At 42.6% G+C, this 14,747-nt stretch overlaps 1 protein-coding gene and 1 long non-coding RNA gene across 13 annotated transcripts in view; both read left to right on the top strand.

Moving 5' to 3' along the window:
- Window positions 1-14,747, top strand: part of EPB41L2 (erythrocyte membrane protein band 4.1 like 2) — a 382,553-nt gene that overhangs the window by 356,025 nt on the left and 11,781 nt on the right. For all 12 annotated transcript variants that reach the window (XM_081829001.1, XM_081829000.1, XM_081829012.1 and 9 more), the window contains 4 exons: window positions 1,383-1,505; window positions 3,538-3,636; window positions 5,220-5,300; window positions 9,381-9,490. In XM_081829001.1, the coding sequence (XP_081685127.1) occupies window positions 1,383-1,505; window positions 3,538-3,636; window positions 5,220-5,300; window positions 9,381-9,485 (408 nt within the window). In that variant the 3' untranslated portion in view covers window positions 9,486-9,490. The remainder of the gene's footprint in view (window positions 1-1,382; window positions 1,506-3,537; window positions 3,637-5,219; window positions 5,301-9,380; window positions 9,491-14,747) is intronic.
- Window positions 1,513-3,407, top strand: LOC145723106 (uncharacterized). The gene is made up of 2 exons (XR_014147945.1): window positions 1,513-1,831; window positions 2,051-3,407. It is a non-coding gene; the product is annotated as an uncharacterized LOC145723106 (long non-coding RNA).

Raw genomic sequence — 14,747 nt, 5'->3', positions numbered from 1 at the left:
AGCTTTAGATGTTTAGAGGTGGCAGCTGGTTCTGATTACCGTGGTGCTCGGAGTCCCGCATCCGGCAGTAATGAAAACATATTTCTCGAATACCACTGTGATTGCTGTTTTTAGATTCCAGAGAGCGTACAGATTGCTTTAAGAGCATTTTCTTTTCTTGTGCGCGGCCAGAGGCTAGCCTGTTTGATAGGAGGACACTCTTCTCATTCTGTCCTCCCTCAATTCTGGATGATTTGCAAGTTGATCATCTGTTTTGTGGATTATCTACATTGGATAGGAGTCTTTAACTTTTTCTCTTCAAGAAAGAGAACTCTCCACACTCCTGGTAAATTAAGTCTCGGTCATGAGGTGTGGGTGTCTCTGAATTAGGAGTCATGAGACTTTCTTGATTCTAAAATTAAATGCCCACGATGTAGGCTCTCTTTGATGGGCTGGAAAATCTTGAAGTGACTTTGTCTTGAAATAATTAAATGGATTTTTGCTATATTTTAAACTTCCTGCTTCACTTCAGAGAAGACATTTCAAGAGTCTTTGAACGCTCTGAACTCTTATTTTCTGCGTTTAACATATGGTTGTTCCTCTTTAAATAATTACACTTGGGAATTTTCTCTCAAAGTACTGTAGTATTTTGGTAGTAGTATGGTCTGGTGTTGTAATAAACCTACACGCTCAGCAGACTACCAAGCTAACAGGCCGTGACCCTGTTGTTTAATGTTTTCATTGTTCGAGGCCTTAATGCAATGTTGGTGGAATAACTCTAGATGTAATATTTTAACTTATATAACACAAAAGAAGCACTGCAAGTTTTAGACAATTATAATTGAAAAGATCATACTTGAAGATATTCTTAGAGTAGAATCTCTTTGTCGGTAGGGTAGAAGAGACTTTTTGGGGAAGAGCTTAGTCTCCCTACCTGATGTGCCAATTAAAGACAATGAGCCTTCACACAAACCACGTGGTTCTTTAAACTGCAGTAAAAATTGAGACAGGTCACTTCACATAGTTCATTCTGTTTTGTTTTCTTTTCCATTTTGTTACAGCTTGCCCCAAAGCTAAAGTTTATATATCACTGTGCACACCACGTCTGACATGTAATTGGGACCATGGTAATTTGAAGTGTACCATAATTTAGGGAGCCATTATGTTAGCTTATTCTTCATACATATATATGTGTGTCTGTGTGTGTGTATGCATACATATACACACATACATATATATGGTATTTGAAGGAAAGCATTTCTCTTTTGTGTCTTTTATTTACCTTTACTCTTGTGCATGAGTGTGTGTTTGGATATATTTTTTGCAGTTATTTTTGAAGGCTCCATTAAACACTTTTACTTCATGACCTCTAGAATTTATTTTTCCCTTCCTTTCCACCTCAGCCACCAGTGGTAAAAACAGAGATGGTAACAATTTCTGATGCCTCACAAAGGACAGAAATCTCCACCAAGGAAGTCCCTATTGTTCAAACTGAGACCAAAACCATCACATATGAGTCTCCACAGGTACAAAAACTCTAGATTTGGACTACTTGAGTTCTTTTTTACTTTGTGTCTGTTTTTATTTGTCTTCTAGTTTACGTGTTTCTGATCTTGATGTAGCCTTCCGTATCTCGGTGTCATAATCGCAATCGAACCTGCTGTATTTCTTAGATTACGACAGAGCTGCAGTCAAATTGGTGGCCCAGCAATTCGGGGGGGGCGGGTGGGGGAGAGGGCATACACAGGATTATTTAGGACAGGCAGTAGCAGTCTTGTCCATGTTATAAGTTGTTCATGTATATCTCTCTGTCCGTGTTGATATACACTTGGGAATCAGGTCGCTTAACAAAGTTTATTGGGGGGCGCCTGGGTGGCTCAGTTGGTTAAGCGACTGCCTTCGGCTCAGGTCATGATCCTGGAGTCCCTGGATCGAGTCCCACATCGGGCTCCCTGCTCGGCAGGGAGTCTGCTTCTCCCTCTGACCCTCCCCCCTCTCATGTGCTCTCTCTCATTCTCTCTCTCTCAAATAAATAAATAAAATCTTTATGAAAAAAAAAACAAAAACAAAGTTTATTGGATCTGTTGTAATTTGTGGATTCGTAAGATTTAGGCTCTTCCACCCCACCCCCCAAACTCCATGCAGATAGATCCAGTCAACTCATTCTTGCTTGCCAAGTGTACACACAGACACACACACACACACTTCTGTGCTTCTCCTTCACGTGGGATTATTTTCTGAAGACATGTTGCCGATCTTATGTAAATATACTGTGTGTCAAAATAATTATCAGATTTGTGGGTTTAATTTTAGACATTATTCAGACATTGATTCTGTAAAGATTTGAAATATGCATTTAGATGTCTAGCCTTAAGGGTAATAAAAAAAGGGGAAAGTGTTCATTATTTCAAAATGGAGCTGTTTAGAAATTTACACAACTATTTTCTCATCTGAGAAATTTAGTGTTCTTTAGTAGGATTGTACCATGGTGGAGGGTGGCAGATTATTGACCTCTCTCAGAATCTTTTTTAAAAGGTTTAATGTGGGTATGTTTAAATACTCCTCAAAATTATTTTAGACATGTTATCCATGTGTGTGCATAGATCCGCATAAACCAAAACGGGTTTCTTATGAATGGGTGTGGTGGGAGAGCATGTACTCATGTGTCTGTAGTATATAGTAAGTGCCCTAGTAAAGAAATACAGGTGCATGACTCAAATTTAGAGAAGTTTCCCCGTAACTTAGTCCAAGAGGCTCTGGGCTTTCTGGTTATTTCCTTGTGAAAATGTCAGAATATGGGAGACAAGTATGTTTGGTGATCTTCACATGTACTCTTAGGCTATTAATTTGTTTCCTATTTCCCCTGGTAAACTCTACAACTTTCTACCTTTTTTAGTATCAAAGCAAACAAGTCAAAACCTATTTAGATATATACCTGGGATTTATATATGATATATGTAGAGAGAGAGCACATGCATGCATACATATTAAAATCTATGTACGCATATATATGCTCATAACAAACTATTACAGGAACAATGTTATTTTAAAAAATCTACTAGAGATAAGCAAATTACCAAATCACATAGGTTTAGTCTATCCTAGTCATGTTCTGTGGCTTCGTAAATGAGAAAATGTTTATCTGTTTTTACCACCTGTGCTAAAAAAACAATGAACTCAGCACTTCTGGTCACTGTGGAAACTTCTCTGTCTGGTTCTCTAGTTTCTTTTTCTAGCTTCTGCAAAAGGCCTTCGGTCAAACTGTCTCATGACCCTTGTAGCTCTCAGTCCCATTTTCTATTTGATTCTTCCTTTTTTTTCTCCCTCCCAGGAGGTTTGCTTCTCCACGTGCATTTAGCCTTTGCCTTTACTCTGTTTAAAGGCCAGCCAACCTCCTGCTCAGTAAATCACCGCTACAAACATGCAAAGGATGGGCAGAAAACGTCTTCTGCCGACCTCGAAGATTTCACAAGATGCATATTCGACGGGGAGGGGTCTTTTCTGACAACATAATGGAAATTAAGCATTACTTTGTATTTTTCCTCCAACTATCCAAAGATTGACGGCGGGGCCGGTGGTGACTCGGGGACGTTACTCACGGCACAAACCATCACATCTGAGTCTGTGTCAACAACGACAACAACGCATATCACCAAGGTAAAGCAATCCAGGGTGAGACCTTGCAAACAGGACCTTTTCTGAGTTGTTTCTTTGTTCCTGTACAAGCTTCAAAGTAATAGACCATGCCAGTGGAATAAAAATGCCCGGACTTAAAGTATCCAAGAAATTGGGCTCCATTGACAAATGTATTTTTGTAAAGTACAAGGGGATAAAAATAGATCATACATCAGCCAGCTACAGGAGAGAGAGAGTGTAATAGAAGCGGAAGCATAAGTTTGGTAAGTACAAATGAACCCTCCCAACCGAAGCAAGTGAATGAAGACCATCATTCAGAATTTTCGAAGTAATATAATTTTCCCTTCATTGGTTCAAGATGCTCATATGTTGGATATGGGGCATTTTTCCAGATCATTCTCTCATCCTCTAAAGTTTTAACACCAGATGACCAATGGTTCTCAGAGTATGGTCCCCGGACTAGCAGTAGCAGTCTTTCCTGGGACTTGTTCGAAGTGTGAGTCCCATGGCCCCACTCCAGATCTACCAAAACCCTGGGAGTGGTTGTAGGAGCCCTCCAGGTGATCCTGAACGCATGCTGCTGTCATCAGATTTACTCCTATCTCTCACATTTTGTGAGTGCTTGAAGGATTTAAATGTATCCTTTATACCCTCCTCACCCTGTATTTCAGCCAGAAACTTTGTGAATTAAAAAAATGCCACGTAAATGCAAGATGGTATTGGTGCTCATTTTAAGGGCTATCCAGTTATCCAGGCTTGCGATAAACCTGGTCTCTTACAGTAAAGTGCTATCACTTGGGACGTAGTGTATAATTTATCAGAGCTGTGCTTTCTCAGGACTGTGTGTTATTTGCTCGTAGTTCAGCGTCACAGCCGTATGATCCCGTCAGCCTCAGTCATGTCCCAGGCTCTGCCAGCTTGCTCCGAGCCAGTGACTCTGGGTGGTGGTTCGTGCCGGAGCTCCTGTCCCCGGTCTGCTCATGCGGTCTTTGTTAGCAGGCACAGTGATGTACAGAAGTTATCACTGACCACAAATCTTTATATCGCCCTCATGTATCTTCTGTATCTTAAGCCAGATTCTTTTATCTTATTGCCCTAAACCAAATGAACTAAATTAACCTATGGATTTGTCTGAGAATCAGGCAGTCAAAACTATGACATCAAGCAATTCCCAAACCTAAACCAGGGACCTAAATTGTTAGAATTCCTTGTAACTCTACATAAACCAGAGAATTATTTCTTCTTTCCTCTTTTAACAAATTGGCCAATTGGGAGTAAAGAAACTCCGGGAAATTGTAATGGAATGTCCCAACAGAACTATTTGGATTAAATGGTATCTGTCTCATCTTAATTTCCCTTGAATCTCGATAAATTAGCTTTAAAGTTGCTTTCAGTTGAGGAAGACTTATGGGTGCTACAACTTTATCAATAGGAATCTCTGCTGAGCTTAAACACAGTGTCTGGAATGTCCGCCTTCTCCATTCAGTGTGCGTTGCCTTAATGACCAGAAGGTCTAGATGTGCTCCCTTCTGTTTCCTCTCATTAAGTATACACATGCGTCAGTGATTGCTGTCTCCCCCCTTTCGTTTCTTTATAACCTTTAGACTGTGAAAGGTGGAATATCTGAAACAAGAATTGAGAAACGCATCGTGATCACGGGAGATGCAGACATCGATCATGACCAGGTAAAGACCTGCAGTTCTGCTTCTGAGAGTGACCATGTCTCTAAGTTGGGCATGTGTCGTCACGTCCTATCCCCGGGTCAGACCCCTTCTCCCAGTGCCTCTTGGATGAATCCACCTCCTAAGCATGGCACAGAGACACTTCCCAACCTAGACACAGCCTGTCCTTTCAGCCTTCCTAATGCCAAACCAGCATAAAACATGGATTGCTGTTTATTTCCCACTGGCTTCACGTGCACTTTTGAATCCAAATAATCGAGAGGATTCCTGGCAACCATTAGTTATTCATGTGGGCCTGGCTTAAAGGCAAGTCATAGATTAAAAAATGAATGGCAGTTTAATGACACTAGCTTCCAAAAACTAAGAAAAGTCTCTAAGTTTGACTTATGCCTACTTTTAGGAACTTATAAAGTATTTTTTTTAATAACATTAGAAAAATTGGGCTCTTTACCCTTAGGTGTTTTCCCCTAATTATTACTATTATTGAGGAGTGGGAGAAGGAAATCTGAAGTCTCTTACAAAGTAGAGAATTTACATGGATTCAGAAACATGTTTAAAAGAATTGTGCTTCCATTTTAATGTTAACTTGATCAGGCTGCGTGACTTTAACAACCAGGTAATGAGTGGAACTCATCTGGTGACTTTGAGGGTAGCTTTAGTTTAATTGTTTTTTAAGATTATTTGAGAGTGAGAGAGAGTGCGTGTGCTCACAAGCAGGAGGAGGGGCAGAGGAAGAGGGAGAAGCAGGGAGCCCGATGCAGGGCTCGATCCCAGGACCCTGGGATCATGACCTGAGCCAAAGGCAGGTGTTTAACTGACTGAGCCACCTACTACCCCGAGGGTAGCTTTCATTTTAGGCTGTGGTCCCAAGTGATATGAATTTTTTGTTTTGTCATTTTCTGAGTGATTTTAACTCCGCTTTAAAGGACACCAAGCTATTTTCTTTTATAACAACTTGAAGGAAAGGAAATGTTCAATTGACCATCTCAGCTGGGGAGTCAGAACAGATGAGGGTTACCCAGCTTTCAATACAACATCGAACTCAGGAAAGAGAATTTTAGAGAACAGAACTTCTCACTTAAAAAAAGCTCACTCTGTGTGACCAAAGAGAAGTAGATTTTCTTCTCTGCCTAAAAAGAAAACAACATTTTGTAAACCCCTGTAAATGTGATTTTCCTTACGTCTTTCCTGATGTATTTTTTTCATTCCTTGAGAGCTATCAGAGGTTAAAGGGTTGCCCTGACTCTGAGATTCCTAGGAGTTGACCAGTACCTGTGTGTTCGCCATGGGAAAATGAATGACCCCGTGGAAACAAAGCCTCCAGCTCCCCGTAGAGAGGATTTCTTCTCTGCTGGGACAGTTTCGAGCTCCTCTGACCTAAGCTGGAGCAAACTCTGTTCTTTTTTCCCCGCTGGGACTCTAGCCCAGCCAGCATTTATTGAATTCCTATGGTGTGAGAGGCGGGAGCCCACATTCTTTGGCATGATGGAAAGTGAAAATCGGGGTCTTCTCCCAGCCTCCACTGAACCTTTGCACTTTCTGGCTTTCTGATGCCATGTTTTCCTTCCAAGGATTATTCTCAGGTTTTATGTGCATTCTCTTGTCTTTGGGCCTGTTGTAACAATACTGCCTCTGAATAGCAAGTAATGAAAACACACTTTGAAATGTAAGTACCAAAATAACACATATTCCTGACTCTTACGTTAGGAAAAAACCCGTAGCTTTACCTGTGGCTGCAGGGACAGGGCCTTGTTTGTGCGATGTGGTGCTTCAGCCTGTTTTAAAACCGAGGGCAGATACCCAAATGAGAGAAGAGATATTTAACGTTTTTGTAACTTTTTCATGTTTACTTATAAGATGCATCAACTTTTTTTGAGTATGTTTAATTGTGGCTTCTGGTATGCTTGCACCGGGAGCTCATGAAGCTCCCTCTGTCCTTACGACCTGTAATGAGACTGTGGAAGTATTTAAAATTAGAGGGAAATCCCTTCCCTGCCAACAACAGAAGCCGATCACATAGTGACTTGAATATCATTGACCCCCTTTTCAATTCCTTGCCCTGTATTAAAAGAATTTTAATAGTGGAAAGAAACCCTTCCTCTGAGCAAGATAGGAAAAAAGGAATCGTTCATTTAGAGACCCTTGCTTTGCAGGCGTTTACCCTGTGTACGTCCTGACGCTCAGCTCCACACCAGGGATGTAGGACACTGCGGTTACTCCTCAGAGTGTTTCTTTCTAGTAAAATAACTTCTCAATTTGTCAGGAGGATGTGATAGTTTTCTCACAGTCTTTACTCTTGCCATCGTAAATTAACATTTTGCAGTATTTAATTTCATGTACTGATAATACAGAATGAATGGAACTAATGGTACACGGATTTCAAATGTGTTTGAAGACGATTAAGCAGTTTTTGGTTTTCCCTACTTTTCTGCTAATTAAAACATGTTTCACATGTGTTCCCTTCCCTTGGGCATCATTTGTATTTCCCCTTTAACATTTGTACTGGTTTAATGTAGGCAGATCTTTGTAATGAACGTGAATTAAAAAGTATCTGACAAGGCGTCTGTAGCTACATTTGGCTCCTATCGGAGCTGTCCCTTTCCCAAACTGGATTCCCGAACCGAAGTGGAGTAGTCCGTTTTGACTGTTCCGATCTCTCACTTCCCTCTGAACACACGCAATTGTGGAGCCAGTCTGCTGCACTCTGGCTCCCATCCGCATCCCCACCAAACACACCTGGAAACACTTTCCGACGTCCTCCAGGATCAGACGCCGCCCTTCTCCGTACCCCACTCTCGCCCTCCAGCCCGCCTGCTCCCACCACAGTTGTGCTGCTCGAATGCGAGAGTCCCCTGCTTGAGTTCGCTCTGGTCCTGACACTGGTGGGTCACCAGAGTTTGTTCCCTAGTGGAAATTTAAGCACCCTCAAGTGTCTTCCAAGCTCTGTGTAAAAATTTGGGGTGTAAAACCTCTTTTTCTGTAGCTTTACCTTTGTGCGTGTGCGGACTCAGGCCCCAGGTTTTGTTCAGTAACCGTTCAGTGGTCAGAAGTGCAGTCGTCCCCTCCAGCGGATGGCGGAGGCACGGGAAAACCTCTGCTGCTGCTGCTTTCAAAGGCGTGGTTTCCTCGAGAACTTTCCTTTCTGTCTTAGACATCTTTCCTAGACTTTGCATGATGTTCCATGGTGTTTTACTTTCTCCCCAAGACATCTTTAAACTTGTTTCCCCTCAGAAAAATAGGTTCTTTCCACTTTGTCACAACACCTGTACGTAGAAACTTTGCCAGCCTCCTCATCGCCCGGTCTGGGAAGAGCCTGTGCGGCAGCGGAGGGGACCCCGGGTCCTGCTCCTGCCCACAGCCTAGCAGCAGCTTGGCCTTGAGCACCGCCTGTTGACCTTTGCACCTCCAGTGGTTTTGCCTGTAAAATACAGACCAGCACTTGCTCAAGAGTCATCTCTCTCCTTTCCCTTTGCTGATTGTATGTCACCATTGCTGCGGCTGTTTTTATTGTTCTGTGCCCTCGAAGTTTAGAGATCTTTCTCCTGCAACATAACAGCTCAACCAACATTTTACCTCGGTCAGTTAGTGAGAGCCCGCGGGGTAGGGATGAGCAAGGCCTGCTCCTGCGTCTGGGCGTTTGAGGCAGTGGGTTGACGGCAAGTGCCCCGTGAGTGTACAGGACAGGCGCTGGGCTGGATGCTTTACATCCTCCCTCCAGACGGTACAGCGAACCTTAAAATGATCCTTACAGCTTAGCATTGGTCTCGGGTTACAGGGGAGAAGATCAGGGTCAGAGAAGATCTGTTACCTCCAAGTTTCGCGGCAGGTACAAGGCTGGGGTTCAGAGTCTGCGCATTTCTTCTGCATGCACCATTATTTGAAAAGACTGGAAAATGGGAATTGGGGGAAATGAGAAACGTTCTCTAAAATGAACTGTGAGCCCATTTCAAATCCCTGCTTCCTCAAAGCAATAAAACCATCTTTGCTGGAGATGGAATCCCGGTTGAGCAGCATGCGTGTGTTTTGCCATCCCAAGAAGCAGCCTGTTCCCCCGCTCACAGCGCTCTCTCCTGACCCTGGCAGGCGCTGGCCCAGGCCATCCGGGAAGCCCGAGAGCAGCACCCGGACATGTCGGTCACCAGAGTGGTGGTGCACAAAGAAACGGAGTTGGAGGAAGGGGAAGACTAAGTAAGGTAAGAGTCCGTATCGTCTGGGGCCTCTGTCCTGGCAGTTCGAGCTCCTCACCCTGCCGGCGGACGTGAAATGTACTTCTCCATCACAGTGTCTGTGTCTCTTATGGTCCATTTGAGTCTTCAGACTTCATTATCCCAAGCACCTCTGCTCACGTTCCCTGCATAAAATTAATGAGCTCTCTTGACCGATGGGCATGTGATGTTAATAACCGCCGTGTATTGAGAACTGCTAATAATTGACATTTCTATGTTGTTTTACTATTAACAAGTACATCAGTGTAAGTTCTCTTTATTAACGTTTACAGTGACCCTTTGAGGAAGGTGCCATTGCCTTCATTTAGATGAGGCATTTTTGTTGTAGGGGGCACAAAGGGGAGAGGAGTTAATTCCCTTAAAATATACATGAAGAATTGTATATCAGAGAATGAACCATAAAGGAAAAGATTGCTTTGGCTATATAAAAATTTAAAACTTAAAGGATAAAATGACAAAGTTCAATATACCTGTTAGAGAAGGAGTCAATATCGTGAATCTGTCACTAACTCTTCTGTCTCATCAAAAAATTCAAGCACCTTGGTGGTGGGTATTGAGGAGGGCACGTTCTGCATGGAGCACTGGGTGTTATGCACAAACAATGAATCATGGAACACTTTATCTAAAACTAATGATGTAATGTATGGGGATTAACATAAGAATAAAAAAAAATTCAAGCACTTAAGTAGAGAAATGGGCAAAGGATTAATCCAGTAAACTACAGGGAAGCTAAGTGAACAATAAATAAAAAATGTTCAGCCTCATTGTTTAAATCAATACAAGTTAAAAATTCAGTGTGTAAGTTTTCACTTATAAATCTGGCAAAGTTTATGTTTTTAGCTAGTGTTGGGTAGCTTGTGAGAGGGAAAATGATACTCCTCTGCAGCTTTATAAACTAGTAACATTTCCTGGAGGAGAGTTTGGCAAAACCCACATTAAGTGCGCCTAACATTTAAACCATTTTAAGAATTTATCTTAAATAATCAGAGATGTATACAAAGACTTACCTACAAGAGTATTTCTCACATTGTTTCAAATTTTTTGCTAGTATGTATAAAAATCTAAATGGCCCACAGTAGGGATTGGTTATGCCTTAATGCTGCTTCCCTGTGATCACTAAAATATAGCCATTAAAAGTTGTGCTGAAGAATTCTTAGTGAAATGAGAAATGTTCAGAATTATGTATGTATTTAAAAGGTAGGTTTTATTGCATAGCACATATACCAAGATTGTTTTTTTGTTTTGTTTTTGTTCTGTTTTTTTGGTTTTTTTTTTTGTTTTTAAAATGATCTGTACACTGATTGGTTAATAGCCCACAGGCATGGCTGGTCACAGAATACACATCTTCCAGCTTGTGATAAGGCCCAGGGCTTTTCCATCACAGGAAGTGAGGACTCCCACCGTTGCACCGTCTCCCCTCTGACTTTTTAATTTATGCCCAACTGATTGATACGAAATTACATCTGACTTTCTTGTTCTTACTGATCTTGATAGATTCTGCCTACTAGTCCTTTGTTAATTTTTATGTGTTGCAAATATCTTCAGGTTTGTGGTTTGTCTTTTATTCTCGATATAGGTCAATATAGTTGTTGGTATAGTGAATGTAGTTATTAATGGAAGCTAATATAGTTTAATTATCACACTTTCCTTTATGGCTTATGCTTTTCCCGTACCCTGAAATGTTAGGGATACTATCGATCCAGGTATTTGAATGTTGCTTTTCATAGATCAATTCTTTATCCATAAGAAATTGGTTTTTCTGTGTGGTGAAAAACTTCACTGTTTTTTATTTTTGTTTCCTCGAAAAGTAGCCAGTGGTCCAGCCCCATTTGTTGAAGAACCCATCCTCTCCCCTCTGATCTGCAGGTCATATATCCAGTTTCTTGTATGTGTGGTGGGTGTTTCTGGGCACTTTGGTTTCCATTAGTCCATGTGTCTGTCCCTGATCTAATGCCAGACTGTCTAAATTACTATAGCTTTAAAATGAGTCTTGGTATCTGGTAGGATGTGTCTCCCCAACTGTGTTTTTTTCTTCAGGAGTATCTTGTCTATTCTGGGCTCTTTCTGTTCCATATAAATTTCAGAATCAGATTGTTGGGTTCTAAGATAAACCTGTGGTATTTTAATTGGAACTGCATCTAGTTTGTAGCTTGAATGGTAAGAATTACATCTTTATGATACTAAGTATTCTTTCCCACAAACATAAAATATCTCTCTCCATTTATATAGGTGTTTTTTAATGTCTTCCAATAAAGTTGTGTAATTTTTTACCCAGAAGAGGTCTTATAAATCTTTTCTAGCTGTTGCTGGTATAGGAAGATACAACTGGCTTTTCAATACTCGCCTTGTGTCTAGCAACCTTACTTTTTATATGTTAGATGCTGTTTTCAACACAGGGTGTACAAAAGGCCTACAAGCAGAAATCATCTAAAACTTGAGCATAAGCAAAATATCCATTTAACCGAATAAATGTGCTGTGTTATGTGCAAGGCTGAGCACTTTCTTGGCTAGCCATCAGAATAACAAGGGCTATATTTTAATCTTGCTAGATCTCAAACTGTGTGACATTGGGCAAGTCAGCAGGACTGGTACAATCTACCTTTCCTAATTCGTAGGCTTTATTATAAGAATATAATAAGGTAATGAATGAGAAAATTTAGTGTTAACACAAATATAAACATATTGGGTATTTCTCCTGAATTATGTTACTTAATCAGGAACATAAGACAAAAATTAGTGACCAATGTGAGCATTACCAATACCCCACTTTCATTTGTGGCATTTTAATAAGTTTTAAAGTGAATGAGTTATATGTGTTATTCCTAGCACCCTATACTCATCTTTGCAGTGGGCATGCATGTACACACACACACAGAGCCTTTGAAGTTTGCCTGTCTCAATGGACACCTTTTATAGGCAGCCTTGTTAAACAGATTTAGGCAGTTAAAATGTAAATTCACATGTAAGGTGAGCAAACTAGATAAATTTGGGAAGATTCATTCATCCATTCAAAAAAATATGAGAACCAAAGTGTGCTAGGGTAGAGCTGGGCACTGAGGATTCAAATGGTCAAACTGGTAAACCGAACAGAGTCCCCTTCCTCGGGAAAGGATCTGCGCTGGGAGGGGAGGTGTAAATATTAAGAAACAAAATGTAATTGCAAATGTGATAAATGCTCTGAAGGAAATAATGGGATAGGAGAGAACCAATAGACTTAACGCTGCTGTAAATTTAAGCTTTCCCTTGAGAAACCAAGTTTGAGTTGAGATCTGAAGGATGAATAGGAGTTACCCCAGCGTCTTGAGTCATTGTAGCACCCCCACCTCCTGCTGGCTCAACTTGTTCTTGAAGACTTTCCCTCGCTGGTGCCTGTCAGGGCTGGGAGGACGAGTGCGCGTGTACTCCTTCAGCTACCCACTGGCTGCCCCGCCAGGATCCCACAGAGGCAGCAGGTGGGCCAAGGCAAAGAGCAGGCCAGTCGCTGAATGCCAGAAAAAGAAGAATAAATAACTCTTGGTGATGTATCTGCCCCGTCTCCCTTTCTCGGACATGAGAAGCTCTCGTCCTGATCTGACCTGACCTCTTCCTTTGGAGGAGCTCTGAGCTTCTGATGAAGCATTGAGAGTAGGGGCAAGGGGAGCACACGGGAAGATGGTGCCAGAAGAGCGTGCGGGGGGCCGAGCCTCCTGAGGCCGCCGCACTCCGCTGGGTGCTGGCCACTGCGAGGCCGAGAGGAGCCACACACAGACTCAGTGAAGAAGGAAACATACGCTTCAGAGGAGTCCTTGACTAAATCTTTGTAACTGAAGGACTCCTCCCTCCCCGGTTCATCCTAAATGCATGTTTACGGGCCCATATTAGCAGCCTTGTCGCCGCTGGAATGGTGTCCCCCTAACAGTCCCCGCGAGGAAGAAGAGTCCTGACTGCTGGTTTGGTCTGTGCGGCCTCAGAAAGGAGGACGAGCCCCAGGACGGGGAGCTCGCGACTTTGCTTCAGTTGGCACCGTCCCCTCTCTGAAGCCAGACTTCAGACAAGTCCCTGTGACTCCTGGAGTCGTCACTGATGTGTAGGATAAAAAGCAAACGACGCCTCCTTTTCAGCCGAAAGCAGTGAGCAGCCAAAGGAGGGAATGATGGAGGAAGCAGCCTCTCTCATCCGCCCACTCATTTTACTCTTATTGTTGTTGTTGCTCATTACACCAATATATGCAGGATGCCCATTGCGTGTCCCCTTTGTAACTTGAAGGTTCAGCTCAAACAAGGTCTGCACTCACAATAAATCATGGCAGCAGAATAGAGTCTCTGGTTTGAGGATGTGTTCTGGACTGCGTTTGGTGGGAGCCAAAGGGCAAGATCTCTACATTAGGATGGGTGTCAGATGGCTTCGCACTTGAGCTCCCAGGGGAGTAGGAATAGCTCAGGGAAGAAAGGCACGGAAGGGGGCATTCCAGGCAAGAGCTGGTACTGTGAACCTCACACTCCGAGAATGGTGCAAAATCAGGCGTGGCCGGGCTGCAGGACACGTGCAGGAGGAGAGAGATGGGAGGTGAGGGGGCCAGAGAGACAGAGGCCTGACCATAAAGAGTCTCACAAACCAAGCTAAAGCGGTTAAGCTCTCCTTGGAAAAGTGAAGGGGAGGGTATGCCTCATGTATTTGAGAGATGATAAGGGGGTAGAGGTTTGTGACTTGGTGTCTGTTTTCTTCGCGATATGGAAGTTAGTGACTTGGGAAGATGGCAGAGCAGGGGAGAATCCCAGGCTTCTGGCATGACAACCGAGTTGATGGTGGTACCTGTAATTTCAGTCCTGGGATACACAGGTGTTATTTTTCCACAAGCCACGCACAATATGGCCAGTCTTCCCAGCTCAGCTGTCTTGAAGCAGAGGTGTGTTTTTTGTTCTTGGTACCACAGGAGAGTGTATCTGCCATAGACCGTATGGAGGAAGCTTGGAAGTGAATCTGTAAGGCCCTGTCTTACACACACGCACATAGCATGGTTATTTGGAAATTTACCATAGTCTGAGTGTTGAGGAAATGCGGCATCGCAGATCTGCTGGGTTCAAATCTATTTCATAGGTATGTGACTTGTGCAAGTTCTTCCACGTTTCTGTTCCTCAGTTCTGCCATCTGTGACCTGAGACCTGAGGATGATAATAGAATTTATAGGAGTTTATTTCCAAGGCACGTTGTAAGAGCTTTTTGTAGCGTAACAAGTCAGCTGTAG

This window comes from Leptonychotes weddellii, chromosome 8 (assembly GCF_054177405.1).
Source record: "Leptonychotes weddellii isolate Sample4059 chromosome 8, ASM5417740v2, whole genome shotgun sequence".
Taxonomy (NCBI): domain Eukaryota; kingdom Metazoa; phylum Chordata; class Mammalia; order Carnivora; family Phocidae; genus Leptonychotes; species Leptonychotes weddellii.
Note: the sequence above shows the minus strand (reverse complement) of the source record. Positions and strands in the feature narration are given on the sequence as shown.